General features: G+C 35.3%; 1 protein-coding gene across 3 annotated transcripts in view; it reads right to left on the bottom strand.

Annotated features, from left to right (window-relative positions):
* Window positions 1-15596, bottom strand: part of KLHL8 (kelch like family member 8) — a 71097-nt gene that overhangs the window by 8203 nt on the left and 47298 nt on the right. For all 3 annotated transcript variants that reach the window (XM_028506614.2, XM_036026801.1, XM_036026804.1), the window contains 2 exons: window positions 7806-7949; window positions 6075-6186 (listed from right to left, as the gene is read on the bottom strand). In XM_028506614.2, coding sequence (XP_028362415.1) covers window positions 6075-6186; window positions 7806-7949 — 256 coding nt within the window. The remainder of the gene's footprint in view (window positions 1-6074; window positions 6187-7805; window positions 7950-15596) is intronic.

Genomic DNA, 15596 nt, shown 5'->3' with positions numbered 1-15596 from the left:
CTAACATCATCAAAATGTCCATACTACCCAAAGCAATTTATAGATTCAACACAATCCCTATGAAAATACCAATGACATATTTCACAAATATAGAACACACATTTCAAACATTTATATGGAACCTAAACGACCCTGAATAGCTGCAGCAATTTTGAGAAAGAAGAACAAGTGAGAGGGATCACAATACCTGATATCAAGCTGTATTACAAGGCCACTGTAATCAAAACAGCCTGGTACTGGCATAAGAACAGACACATAAATCAATGGAACAGAATAGAGAGCCCAGAAATAAACCCAAGTCTCTGTGGTCAATTAATATTGGACAAATGGGGCAGAAGCGTAAAATGGAGTAAAAATAGCCTCTTCAACAAATGGTGTTGGAAGATCTAGACAGCTAGTTGCAAAGAAATGAAACTCAATCACCAACTTACACCATATACAAAAATAAATTGAAGGTGTTTGATAAGAGACTTAAATATAATTTGTGACACCATAAAAGTCCTAGAGGAGAATATAGGGAGGAAAATCTCAGATATTCCACCCAGCAATATTTTCACCAATATGGCCCCTAGATCAATGGACACAAAAGAAAGAATAAACAAATGGGACTCCATCAAATTAAAAATCTTCTGCATGGCTAAAGAAAACATCGACAAAATGGAAAGAGAACCAACCACATGGGAAAATATATTTGCAAATGATACCCTGGATAAGGGTTTGATCTCCAAAATATGTAAAGAACTCACGTGACGCCACTCCAGGAAGATAAACCACCTAATTAAAAAACTAGGCAAAGGACCTGAACAGACACTTCTCCAAGGAGGACAAACAAGGGGTCTAGAGACATATGACAGGAAGCTCAGCATCACTATCCATCAGAGAGATGCAAATTAAAACCACAATGAGATGCCATTTCACATGGGTCAGAATGGCCATCATAAACAAATCAACAAACAAGTGCTGGTGAGGTTGTGTAGAAAAGGGAACCCTAGTGCACTGTTGGTGGGAATGCAGACTGGTGCAGCCACTGTGGAAAACAGTATGGAATTTCCTCAGAAAGCTAAAAATGGAACTGCCTTTTGACCTGTCAAATCCACTGCTGGAATTATACCCTAAGAATCCTGAAACACCAATTCAAAAGAACGTATGCACCAATATGTTCATAGCAGCACAATTTACAGTAGACAAGTGTTGGAAGCAACATAAATGCCCATCAGTAAATCAGTGGATCAAAAAACTATGGCACATTTACTCAATGGAATACTACACAGCAGAAAGAAGAACAAACTCCTACTCTTCATGACAGCATGGATGGATCTGGAAAGCATTATGCTAAGTGAAATAAGCCAGGCAGTGAAAGACAAATAACATATGATCTCACCCATAAGTGGACCCTAATCAATAAAACAAACAAGCAAGCAAAATATAACCAAAGACACTGAAATAAAGAACAAGCCAACAGTAATCAGAGGGGAGGATGAAGGAGATAATGGGGGGAAAATGGGTAAGGGTCCTCAGGGAACTTGTATAAAGACCACATGGACAAAGCCAATGGGGTGTAGAATCAAGGGTGGGAGGTGGGCATAGGTGGGGTGAGTGGGAGTGGTGGGGAGGAAATGGAGATAACTGTACTTGAACAACAATAAAAAATTATTTTAAATTTTAAAAATAATAGAATATTGTGGTCATAAAAATGTGTAGGTGTGTGAACACATGTCTGTACTCTAGAACACAAGGGTGCTATATCATGCCAGAAATAAGTGTGCCTAGTAATTTCCCTCCCCACACACCAAAGCACAAGAGCACATGACATTGGCTAGTTCTTAATTCCTCAAAAGTCTTCTCGATTTTTGTGACACTGCATGTTGGAGTTCCCTCCCACATCTCTGGCTGGTTGCTTTTCAGCTTCCTCTATCAGTGCCTTCTTTTCTACTCCTTCATTAAATTATGAAGTTCCCTAAGGCCTCTTTTCACCCTATCATTTCTCGCTATAGGCAATCTCATCTTTTCAATGGATTTATGGTAACTCTTAATATCCAGACATATATCCAACTTCTACCTCCAATCTGTCTTGCTGGCTCTTTACCTTCACTATAGTGTGCATGAAATTCACTGTCTACTTCTCCATGACAGGCAGAATTCTAAGATGCCCCCACCAGGATATTCACTCTCTAGTTTTTGCTTATGATATGTTCCATTATATGGCAAAGGAGAGATTGCTTGAATGTCTACTCTAATTATATATACCCTATAAAAGCAGAGAGGTTTATCTAGCTGGTAGCAGAAGAAAAGTCAGAAACTTAAAGAATGAGGTGGATTCTGCATGCCGCTGCTTGTTTCACAATAGAGAAGAACACCTGGCAAAAACCTGAGTAGTCTCTAGGAGCTGAGAGTAGTTGTTGGCCAATAGCCAGTACAAATGAGAAACTCCACCCTACAATCATAAGGAGCAGAATCCTATCAATAACCTACAGGACCTTGGAAAAGCTTCTTCCCCAGAGCCTCCAGATAAGAGCTCAGCCCAATCTACACCTTAATTTTGGCCGTGTGAGTCCCTAAGTAGAAAATCTAGTCATACCTGTTGGACATCTGACCTATGGAATGGTGAGCTAAAAAATGGATGTTGCTTTAAGACACTAAGTTTGTGGTAATTGGCTACACAGCAATAAAATACTAGCAGACCCATCACAAGACAAACAAAAATTTTATTTTTTTCCTGTCTTGTTCTGCTTAATGCAAAAAAGTTGCATCACTATCCATATCCAGGTGCTTAAACCAAAAACTGAAGGATCATCTTTGCCTCTACCTTATTGCTCTTTCTAGCTGCCACACCTAATTATCTTGTTGATAATACTCTTCTGAACTCTCTCTCAAATATGTCCTCTTTTCTCTATCCCACCCTCTATTACTTTAGTCCAAGTCACCATTATTCCTTGACTGAAATAGTACAATAATCCTTTTGGCCTCCCAGACTGTTTTCAAGCTGGTCCTTCTCAAATCCCTCGTCTATTTCATGTGCAGAGGATGTTAGAAATGACAAGCATGATTACATCATCCCCACACTATTAAAAAGTACATGTGTGTATGTGTATTTCAAAGCCCACTAGATAAAATAAATCTGGGCAAACCCGAAAGGCCCTCATTCTGCTGTGGCTAACCTCCCAATTTGCAAGGACTCTTCATTTCTTTCTGCACCCCCCATGCTACTCATCCACCCACTACTACTTAACTAGGCTAAATTATTCTATCCCTTCAGGTCTTAGGTTAAATGGGACTTCATTAAGATCTTTTCCACTCTCCAGCACCCTTTACTCACCCTGTGCTAACATTACTACTGCCGTGTAATTGTGTCTTTATTTATATTTTATGTTCTAGAATGTAAGCTCTATGGAAGCAGGGACTTTGGCTGTCTTATTATTGTATCTTCGACCCTTGGTATATCTTGCAATGGTCACTTAACCAGCCTTTGTTGAATAAATAAATCAACCCCTAGAGATGCTCTGTTAGGATAAAGGGCTTCAATAAAACCACAGGTTAAACAAACACCAGTGTCCATTTTAGTGGAAAGATGAAAAAGCAGGGAGGGGAGTAAAGAAAACTAGTTATTTTACATGTGAATATGATCTTGGAATGCATACTGAAAAAAATGATTTGGGAGAATACAAGTTGGTAAGCATATAATGACAAAATAATTGTAGTTGTTATTTCTTTATATAGTTGGGTAGCTATTGTAAAGTCCTCAAGGCATATTTTAAAAGGTTAACAAAATTCAACTGCTATTTGCTAGAGAACTTTCAATTCTTGGCTAAAAACAGCTTAGCATAATAAAGAGGCAAGAATATAAAGATTAAAAATGTACTTCAGGGTTTTCTCCCTCATTTTAACTCATGTACTACAATTTAAACTATTTGTAGTTACCATATAGCATAAATCAAACCCTACTGAACTATTAAAATGTCACTTGTAGATAAATGGGAGGTAATTGTGTATTTTAAGATCAGTTTTTTCCCCTAGGATTCTTTTGCCTTGTGAGGAAAAAAAAGGCTAAAAATTTCTTTTTAGCAGAACTCTTTTCATAGTTTCATCTAATCTTTCATACTTAATAACACATGAAGAAAACCCAGTTAAAAACACTTCATTTTAAATTGGCAGAGTACAGAAAATCATATGGCAATGTATCCCATGCGCAGTTCAACTTGAAATTGCTTGTGTGGACAACAAGTCATTTTTAGCTCTTATAGAATGTTGCTACTATTTACGAATCATATTGGCCATGATGGTTTGAAGTTTGTTGTTTTTTTTTTTTTTAATTTTTTTGTTGTTGTTCAAGTATAGTAGTCTCCATTTTCACCCCACCATGCCCCACCCATCCCCACCACCCACCCTCAATCCTACCCCCTTTGGCTTTGTCAATGTGTCCTTCATACATGTTCCTTGATGAACCTTCTCCTATTATCCCCCATTATCCCTCTCCCCCTCCTAGAGATGGATACTGTCAGTTTGTTCTTTATTTCAATGTCTCTGGTTGTATTTCGCTTATTTGTTTTGTTGATTAGGTTTCATTTATAGGTGTTTTTCTTTTAAATAAAATTATAATAGAGATGTTTTGATTCTGTTTCTATACAAAGCTACTCTTAAGCATTATTTTGGATACTTATTCAGATAGCCCTCTTTTTTTTCCCATTATTACATTTTCACTCTGAAACAAAGAGGCAGAATTATGGTAGCTGGGTTTATGGAAGTTATTAAGCTCAGTCTTTGAAATCCTCACCCTATTTGCTGAATTTTAAATTTAAAAAGTGAAAGAATAGGTAAGTCAATCTCCCACTTGGTGCAAAAAATGTTATCTCTCCAACATATATAATTCCAGTCATTGGGAGGTATTATAGTGTGCTGTATTATTATTATTATTGTTATTATTACTATTATTATATTGAACTGTAAATATTTGTTCCTTCCTTCTAAGACACCATACATCTCTTAAAATATCTAGATACTCTCTTAAGTGCTTATGTCTCCAGACCAAAACTCTTCAACAATTTTTTATATGACATGGTTTTCAGATCTTTTACCTACTAGTCTGTACTTCCATGCAGTCTACATTTATAACCATGTTTGTGCACCCCTGTAGACCATAACTATTTTCAAATTATAAACACATACTAACAGATTATATTCATTATAAAACATCCACTTAAAATAAATTTCAAAGGATGCAATTAAAAATGTACAGAGTCTCATATTTTATTCCCACTCCCCAACTGATACTGCATATTGGCACTTTGAGACCAGAGCTATAGATACAGACAGATCAGCATAAAGAACAGTGCAACTGCAATCTAATCTCCTTTGATTGAAAGGCTTCAATTCTTTTAACGTAGGCAACTATATTATATTTGCTATTTTCCTCTCTCTCTCTCTCTCTTTTTTAAATGCTGTGCAAGTACTTTTTCCATATGAAACATAATCATAAACCTGACATCCCACTATGTTGTACTGGTATAATTGATTTTTTTAAAAATTATGTAAAGCAGGTTTTAATCTATAACTCTAATTTTAATATGTTTACATTTTGCCTCTAGATCTAGAGTACATTTTTGGTCTACTACATCTCTGAATTCTGATTTTGTCACATATCTAAAAATTTGGTATTTAACTCATTTTGAAAATTCTGAACAGGTTAGTCAACATTTACTAAGTCGCATTACTAGATACCTCCCTCTCCTTTAGACTGATCCATTTATCAACATATGTTTCAATTTATTATAGTTGAAGATTTTAAATATTAATACTTATAATGATAAACAATTCATAGAAATAGTGGGATATTTTCTTATCATGTTAGAGTACATCTACCTTAATTCTAAAGCCATTATCTTATTAGGGAAACATTTTTAATTCTCAAGAAAATTAAAAGAAGTTATAATAAAGCATCACATTGGATGCTTTAACAAAATGTATGCGAGAAGATATTTAAAACTTCTAAAAATATGAAAAGTAAAAAATTATCCCTTTCAATCAAAGCAGCTCTATTTTCTACCAAAAAATCAAAATAAATGTCCATGCTGATCTACCTCTTTGTGTTCATTGATGCCTTCATCATCCATTTATTAGTGAGAGGATCAAACATCTCCATGCTACCTAAATGTTCATTTCCATCATGTCCACCTACTGCATACACTTTACCTGTCAAATAAAGAAGTATTTTCATTTGATTCCAAATAAACCTAGTTATTTACATATAATCAATATACAAGGTCTGTCCAGAAAAAGTCCAGCCATTGTTAATATGATAAGAACAGTTCCAATGACATTGGTGTAACCTGGCAGCCAAGGAGAGTGGACTGCAATGCACATGTGTGAACACTGCAACTTTACTGTACTAGTCAGTGGGAGTAGTAGACACCATTCAGTGATCCTGTACACTGTGTGGCCATCACATTCAAAATGACTGAGCAAGCACAGCAACGAACCTGTATCAAATTTTGTGTTAAGCTTGAACATTCCTCCAAGGAAACTATTCAGATGATTCAGAAGGCCACAGCTATGGGCAACTGATGATTGGCAGCTTCATCATGACAATATGATTGCTCACACATCATGTCTCCTGCAGAGTTTTTTTGTGAAACATCAGATCACTCAGGTGACTCAGCCCCCTACAGCCCAGATTTGGCACCCTGTGACTTCTGGCTTTTCCTAAAACTAAAATCACCTTTGAAAGGGAAGAGATTTCAGACCATTGATGAGATTCAGGAAAATACGATGGGGCAGCTGATGGAGATTGGGAGAACTGTGTGAGGTCCCAAGGTACCTACTTTGAAGGGCACTGAGGTATCACCATCCTATGTACAATGTTTCTCATGTCTTGTATCTTCTTCTCTAAATGTCTCTATTTTTCATATTATATGGCTGGATACCTTCTGCACAGATCTTGTATAATTAAAACAGCATAAAAATTTTCAAGTTTTCTTTTGGCCAACATTATGATCAATGTCACTTTTGTATTCAAGTGAAAACAAATGTATGTTTCTACTTAATAAAATGCCTGGAATGTGCTGTTCTACATGGAGCTATTTAAATGTTCAAATGCTATCCCTCTCTTAGGTTTCGCAACATTTTTATAGTAGGTAATATCAGTAAACAATGCTTTCAGAGAATATCTAGTAAAATAAAAAAATTCCCTTGTGTAACATAAAGAAAATATAAAACAATATAATATGAGCAAACTTTTTCTAAATGAAATAAATAAAATATACAAACTGGAAAGTTACATATCAAAATTTTAACTGTGACAATTTCTGGGTGTTTGGGTTACAGATTATTTTTACTTTTATGAAAATGTTGTATTTTTCCAAAAAAAAGCATTTATGTGTTTATAATCAGAGTAAAAGTGATTTTTAAAAAGTCTAACAATTTTTCCATGTTTTCTGCAATTAATCATTTTCAGTAACCAGTAAAAAAAAAAATCTCATTTCAATAATAATTAGATGGGTATAGAAAAAAGGTGATATGTATTTATTACTCGGTTCAATAAATATTTTTCTTAATGTCAATTCTTTCGTGAATATAGCTTATTTTAACTCTCTTTTCCCTGATACTCATCTTCTGAAAAGCAACTGCATGCAAGAGATTGTACACTGAGCATCGATGGGCATAAAACAATAACCACCACTCAAATATTTTATTGATATACTGAAACATATTTTATCATTAAGCAATTTTCTTATAGAAAGAATTCTCAAAGTTCAAATATTTTAAAAGAGCATCATGATTATATGATGAGATTTATACAATAGTGATCCCACCTTCCACAGAGATGACACCCACATGTCGCCTTCGACTATTCATTTCTGGTCCAAAGAACCAACTGTTTTTGTTGATAGAATAGCACTCAATACTGCGGAAAGGGTCACCAGATCCACCTCGGCCACCCACACAAAATAGCACACCTAAAGGTAAAGTCACAAACAGAGGTCAAAATCACAGTTGCCAAATTTTTGAAAAATTAATATGGAAAAAATATTTAGGAAGTTAAAATTTGATTAATGGTAAAAAATGAGTTATTTGGGTAGCATTCAGTGTTATTACATTATTAGAAATCTCTCTTTTCTGTTTTTCCTCATTTGATTTTTGTCAAAGAATAAGACACATAACCTACCCCTGCTTGCTAACATCCCATTACAATACAGTTTGATCTTTACCCGCTATGTAAAATTGCTCTAAGGTCATAACAAGAGCCAATGAACTCTCAATCTCATACTGAACACAACTGCAACATTTGATCAGTGTTTTTTGAGAAATTCCTTAACTCTCTTGGCTTCCCTAATATCAGTCTCCTTTTTTGTCTGATCATTTCTCTTTTTCCTATGTTTTTCATGGTTCATCCTAGGCCTACTTCCTACATACTTCCTGCTCACACGGGAAGATTTTTATTCCTTTATTTTAAATCCCATCTTATGACAGAGCCTTCCAATTTATATTTGTAAGCCACATTTCCACTTGATGTCCCACAGGCACCCAAACCCAACATGTTCAAAAGGATCTCCCTTCCTCACCTACCTAAACCACCTCTCCCTTCCCTGAGGTGTCCTCCTTCTACCTCACTACTCCCACTGCCACTGCCTTAAGTGAGGTCCTCATCAGTTAGTGCCCACTACTGCAAAGTCCTTATCACTTAGTCGTCTTTTTGTTTTTGGACTGTCAACAGAGTGATCTAATTATAAAGGTTCTTGCAACAGCTTTTCATTACCTCCATCAACAGTTTCTTAAAAGTGTTAGCAATGCCACTAAATTATACATTTAAAAATGGCAATTTTAGTGTTACACAAGCATACTTCAGAGATACTGTGGGTCCAGTTCCAGACTAACCACAATAAAGCCAGTCACAAGAATTCTTTGATTTCCCAATGCATATAAAAGCTAAAATAGGGGCTGCTTAAGTGTATTTTGCCACAATTAACAAGGAACTAAAATTTCAGCATGGTTCAGAATCATCCCAATAACATAAAACACTAATTGTGGGGCCTGACACCCAAAGTTCCTGATTCAGTAGGTCTGTTGTAGGTAAGAAGTTCCCAAGTGAATGCTAATGCTACCGGTCCAGGCGCCACTGCTTCCTTCACACTATGAGAACCTCTGCTGTAGGAGACAAAAGTCTCAGCACGGCATAAAGGCCCTGCAGTTTCTAACCTGATTTTCCCCTTCTTTCTCTTAAAACTTCAAGCTCCTGCAACATGCATCTAGTTAGTGCTCATACTTGATGTTCTGATAGGAACTTTTTGGCAACTTTCACTTAATACACTATTTTGAAATGATCTGTATTACGCTGATATTTGTCACCAGAAGCTAAGCTAGGTTAAGACTGTGTGTTAAAGTATTTATGCACTAATAAGAACTAGCATAGTTCCTGGAATGTTTCAGGCATTCAATAAATATAAAACAAACAAAAAAAACCCTTTCCCTAACTGGCACCCAGACAAACAACTATTTCTTATTAAAAACCAAGACAGGTTTACTTTTTTATAAAACCTTCTCTGACCCTTGCAAGGTGAAAAGTACCACTCTTTTCTTCATGCTTCCCACTGTATGTTATGATTAAATCAAAGAATTTGTAATACTTTATGGCATTTATTTATTGACATGTCTATTTCCCTAGATCAGACTATAAGTTCCCTTAAAATAGGGATGGGTGTTTGTGTTTGCATTTCTAATGCTAACTAGAACGCAACACGTAGTAGGCACTTAATTAATGTTTGCTGAATGTCTGTATAAATGAATGATCAGAATTGCTTGTACTGTCTTTTCTAACTAATCCAATATCTTAAGTCAGAGAAATTTAAAGTTGAAAGAGACTTTTAAAATCATGCAGTCAAAATTGTTTATAAGTAAATTGAGGCCATCAGAGAATACGAAATCTGCTCAAAATACAGATGTTTAATGGCACTGCTGGAATTATAATCCCAGAATGTAATTGTAATCATTGATGAGATTTTCTTTAAATGTAAATCAGTATTTTACCTACATAGATCACCTAAGAACATGACATGGGAGAAAACTAATAATGAAGCAAAAAGACCAGGATGCAAATCCTTTCTCTGCTATTTCTCTGTAGGTCTTTGAGCATACCTTTACCCTCTCTGATTCTTAGCCTCATCCATAAAATGGAATAATACCAAATATTTCATAATGAGGATCAAATCCTTCACTAATGCCTACTTCATTAAGTCCCTGCAATCATGTAAAGGATCATATATGTGAGGGTTGGCCTATGTTTGGCATATAACCTAGACTGCCAAGATGTTGTTTGAATTCAAACCTAAATCTGAAGAATTTCATTAAATACCTTGATATCCCGAAACAGGATTCACAACTAAAATAAATCTATACTTTAAAATAATTTAATTATAAAGTAAAATAATTTAATTTATAAAGTATTATAAAGTAAAACCAACCTATGAAAAAAGAAATCAGCAGTCCTTTCCTGTTAAAATTATTCAGAATAACTATACTCCAGAGCAGATCTATGACATTCAAACTTTCTTTATACCTAGATAAAATCCCATATATATAATCAAATATTGCCTTCTGTTGTTATTTTAGGCTACCCCATTGGTATCTTTGATAATAACTATATTAGATAGCAGCAAATTTACAGGGAGTCTCTGGTCAGAGTACTGACACCTGAATTCTTGGACCTCATTTATTTTCCTTTCTCCCTCATATATTCTTTGTGTTTATAAAGAGTAACATTAAGTAAACATGAACTTGGGAAAAGGTAAAACCTGAAAATTGTGCAAATAAAGGTGAAACTGCATGCCTCCTCAAAAATAAGAGTGTTAGATTCTAGGAGTTTAATATAGTCTGTTATACAACATTAGATTTAGTACCTTCCTTTTGATTTGATAAAATACAAAAAAACCCCACAAGTATTTAAGAATGCACTATGTGTCAAGCTCCTTGCTTGGTGCTATAGATACAAAACTAAATAAGATACTTATCTGTCTTTGTAGAGCTCAAAATATACTACATAAATGAATTTCAATGCAACATAGTAAAAAAAAAGTTAAAGTGTTATAAAAGTACAAATGACAGGAACTAATTCTGCCTAAAGAATTAGAAAGAACTCAAAATAAGACATATTTTAGCAGGCTCTTCAGAGCGCATAAGATTTGTAATGGCTTTTTAAATTTTTATTTTAACTTATTTTTTATTGAATTTATTGGGGTGACATTGGTTAATAAAATTATGTTAAGTTTCAGCTGTACAATTCTATATCATCTCCCTAATGTATTATGTAATGGCTTTTAAAAAAACTGGCATATTGGTAAAACTATCTGAATCATGTACAGTAAGAACTCATGGACGATATCAGAAGAATGGCAGTGTGAGAAATCCCCTTGGCCTCTCCCCTGAAAATTTCAACAATTTGAACAGCTATAACTCACCAAAAGATTCCCTGCTAAAAATATAGGCATGCCTGAGAGGTCCACACATTGAAGCATCTAAAGGTGGACAACTGGGAACAAACAGGAGATAAGTGGGGAGAAGGGCTGAGCCACAGATGCAGCCCTGCAGCCAGAAGCTCACGGTGGGGCTCAGCCCAGAGAAGGGAGGAAGCTGGCTCTGAAAGGCAATCCCTTCAGCCAGGAGGAGCAAAGAGACTTGGTGGGCATCTTGGAAAGAGCAAGCAGTATGAGCCACAGCTGAGCCCAGAGATAATGGGCAAGGACACAGCACTGGGGTACTGGATACAAAGGCACAGAGCCCAGCCTAGAGCTCTTCTCCCTTTGTCCTTGGTGTAGGATTGTGGAACACCACTGTCTGCAAACCTGAGAACTGGTACTACAGAATGACTATTTTCTCTGAGCAAGGGATGTACTCTGTGACTGGTCCCAGGTTGAGGTGCAGGGGGCACCCGGCAGAGGTTCAAGGTCGCCATTACTGGGAGGGCAAAACAAAGAAGGTGGCTGGGTTCCCCCAGCAAACCCAGTCCCATGTGTCATGGCTACAGTAACAGCAGCCAGAGACAGCTGAGGGGAGGGGGTGGGGAGCACTGGAATGTCACTGAGCTAAAACCTCGTGATTTAGTGCCACCTACTGGAAAATAATAGAAAGACACCTTCTTAGTAATCTGTTAAAGAAGTGCCACTCATACACAGATGCCTGGACAGAAGAGGAATCCATCAAATACCATGCGTGACTAACCAAGGTAGTGAGGCAGCACAGAAATAAAATGAAAAAATCTACAGAAATCAAACTTAAGCACATGGAAATAGGTTATATAAATAACAGAGAATTCAAGACTGCAGTTCTGAAAATAATGAGCTGCAAGAAAATACAGACGGGTAATCTAATGTGCTCAGAACACAAATTAAAAAATGAAACGAGAACTTTACCAAAGAGACTGAAACGTTAAAAAACAACCAAACAGAAATTCTGGAGATGGAGAATTCAATAAATGATATCAAGAATGAACTAGACAGCAGAGGAAATAGAGCTGACCAGATGAAGGAAAGAATGATGATACCAAAAACAGAGATCTAGAAATGATGCAGAGGGAAGGAGAGAGATACTTGGGCATAAAAAATGAAGGAACTCTCGAAAAGTATGACTCCATCAGAAACAGCAATGTAAGAATAATAGAAGCACCCAAAGAAGAAGAAGAGAGAGAAGGGAAGAGAGAGCCTATTCAAACAAATAGTTGATAAGAACTTCCCAGAACTATGTGAAGAGCTACATCCTCAAATCCAAGCAGGAAACAGAATACCTTGTTCCCTTAATCCAAAGAGGCCTTCTACAAGGTTCATTGTTTTTAAAACTGTCAATAATTAATTACAAAAAAAGAATTCTCAAGACTCCCTGGGAAAAGAATAAAGTAACCTATAAAGGAAAGCCAATTTGGTTATCATGAGACTTCTCAGCAGAACTTTACGAGCCATAAGAGAGTGGAACCAAATGTTCAAACTACTGAAAGAGAGAAATTACCAGCCAATAATAATATATCCAGCCAAGTTATTTTTTTAGATATGAAGGAGAAATAAAGAATTTTCCAGACATACAGAAGCTGAAGGAATTTATCACTAGAAGATCTCCACTGCAGGAAATACTCAAGGGGGTTATTCTACCAAAACAATGAGTGAGATCACTGACAAACTTACAACATAAACAGAGATTGTTTGTGACAACAAAAACATAAAAGAAGAGTGGGTAAAGGGCTGAATTTGCAAACAAGGATGGAAATCAGATGCATTCAGAAGAAAAATGACTACTGTGTGTGTGTGTGTGTGTGTGTGTATATATATATATATGTGTGTATATATACACACATATATATATATATACACACACATATATGAAACTTTTTTTTCATAAACCTAATGGTAATCTCACACAAAAACCCAAAACAGACACAGCTATTGATAAAAAGAGGAAACACGGGAAAGAAGTATGAAATACTACCAACAAAAACAACAGACAAAAACACAAAGGGAAAGAACCAATGGAGATACAGAGCTACCAGAAAACAAAGATAAAATGGCTATAGGAAATCCTCATATATAAATAATTACCATAAATGTAAATGGACTGAATGCACCAATAAAGAGGCACTGAGTAGAAGACTGAATAAAAAAACAAAACCCAATCATATGCTACTTCAGGAGAATTGTGTAAGCTGCAAAGACAAACTTAGACTAACTGAAATGGTAAGAAATGATTCTCCAGACAAATAACATCCACAGAAAAGCAAGTGTAGCCATACTTATATTTGACAAAATAGATTTCAAGCTAACAAAGGGAACAAGAGACAAAGATGGGCATTTTATAATGATAGAGAGGACACTACATCGAAAAGACATAATATTTCTTAATATATATGCACTCAATCAGGGAGCACAAAAATATATAAAATAACTAACAGAACAAAAGGGAGAAACTGACAAAAACACAATCATAATTGAGGACCTTAATACTCCACTGACAGCTCTTGATAGATCATCCAAATGAAAATCAATAAAAATATTGGCCTTAAATAAGAAACTAGAATGAATAGACATAATTGACATTTACAGAGCCAACTGATGTTTACAGAGGCTTTCATCAGAACATCAGATTATACATTCCTCTCCAGTGCACATGGAACAGTCACAAGGACAAACCAAATGCTGGGTCACAAAACTAACCTCAGCTAGCCTCAACAAAATTCAAGAAGATTAAAATTATTATACCAAGCATATTTTCTGACCACAATGCTTTGAAGTTAGAAATCAACTCCAAAAAGGAGTAAAGAAATCCACAAATATAAGTAACATTACTAATAAATGACTTAGTCAAAGAAGAAATAAAAAGTGAGATTAAAAGATATAGAGAAACAAATGAGAATGAAAGTACAAATAGCAAAACTTCAGGGATACAGCAAAAGCAGTAAAAGAGGGAAATTTATATCAGTACAGGTCTAGTTCAAGAAACAAGAGAAATCACAAGTAAACAACCTAACATTACCTCTTAAAGAACTACAAAAACAAGAACAGAAGCAATCCAAAGTTAGCAGAAGGAAATACAAATTGTAACAGAATTGAATAAAACAGAGAACAAAAACACTATAGAAAAAAATTAATACAACAAAGAGCTGGCTCTTTGAAAAGATTAATAAAATTGACAAATCCCTGGCTAGACTAAGGATGAAAGAGAAAAGACTCATATAAACAAAATCAGAAATGAAAGAAATTACTACAGACATCACAGATATACAAAGGATCATACTAGAATATTATGAAAGACTATGCCACCAAATTCAACAACCTAGAAGAAATGAATAAATTCCTACAATCATATGACCTTCCTAGACTGAATCAAGAACTGGAAAATCTAAATAGAACAATCAACAGTAAGGAAACTGAAACAACCATCAAAAATCTCCCAAAAAGTAAAAGTCCAGGACCAGGTAGCTTCACTATTGAATTCTACCAAACACTCAAATAAGATTTGATACCTATTCTCAAACTCTCCCAGATAACTGAAGAAGAGGCAATACTTCCTAACATGTTTTGTAAGGCCAACAGAATCCTGACACTAAAACCTGGCAAGGATCACATAAAAAAGAAAACTACAATATCTTTGATGAATACAGACGCAAAAATCCTAAACAAATACATTTAGAAAATAGTTTGTCATGAACTATTTTCATTCCAAAGGCACAATCATCATGATCAAGAGGGGTTCATTCCAAAGGCATGAGATCATTCAACATACACAAATTGATGAATGTATTGGATTGGCCAAAAAGTTATTTTTCCCCCCATAAGATGGCTATTGTAGCATTTAGCAGCCTTAATTTTATTTGAAATAATTTTGTTAGACTGTATTGCGACAGCTATCATATCAGCGTGCATTTTCTAAAAACGTAAGTTGGTGAATTTTATATAGCCATTTTAATATTGATCCTATTAACCACTGTCACCTCAACAAATTTAATTTAAAAAGTCAACTATCCAGTGTTTCCCAATCCCTATTACTATTTCCAAGATGCAGTTAATTTAAAATTTTAAAAAATTCATAAATAACTTTATTTGCCAATTATTATTCTAAGGCAATCAGAT

The sequence above is a fragment of the Phyllostomus discolor genome, chromosome 1 (assembly GCF_004126475.2).
Source record: "Phyllostomus discolor isolate MPI-MPIP mPhyDis1 chromosome 1, mPhyDis1.pri.v3, whole genome shotgun sequence".
Classification (NCBI taxonomy): Eukaryota; Metazoa; Chordata; class Mammalia; order Chiroptera; family Phyllostomidae; genus Phyllostomus; species Phyllostomus discolor.
Note: the sequence above shows the minus strand (reverse complement) of the source record. Positions and strands in the feature narration are given on the sequence as shown.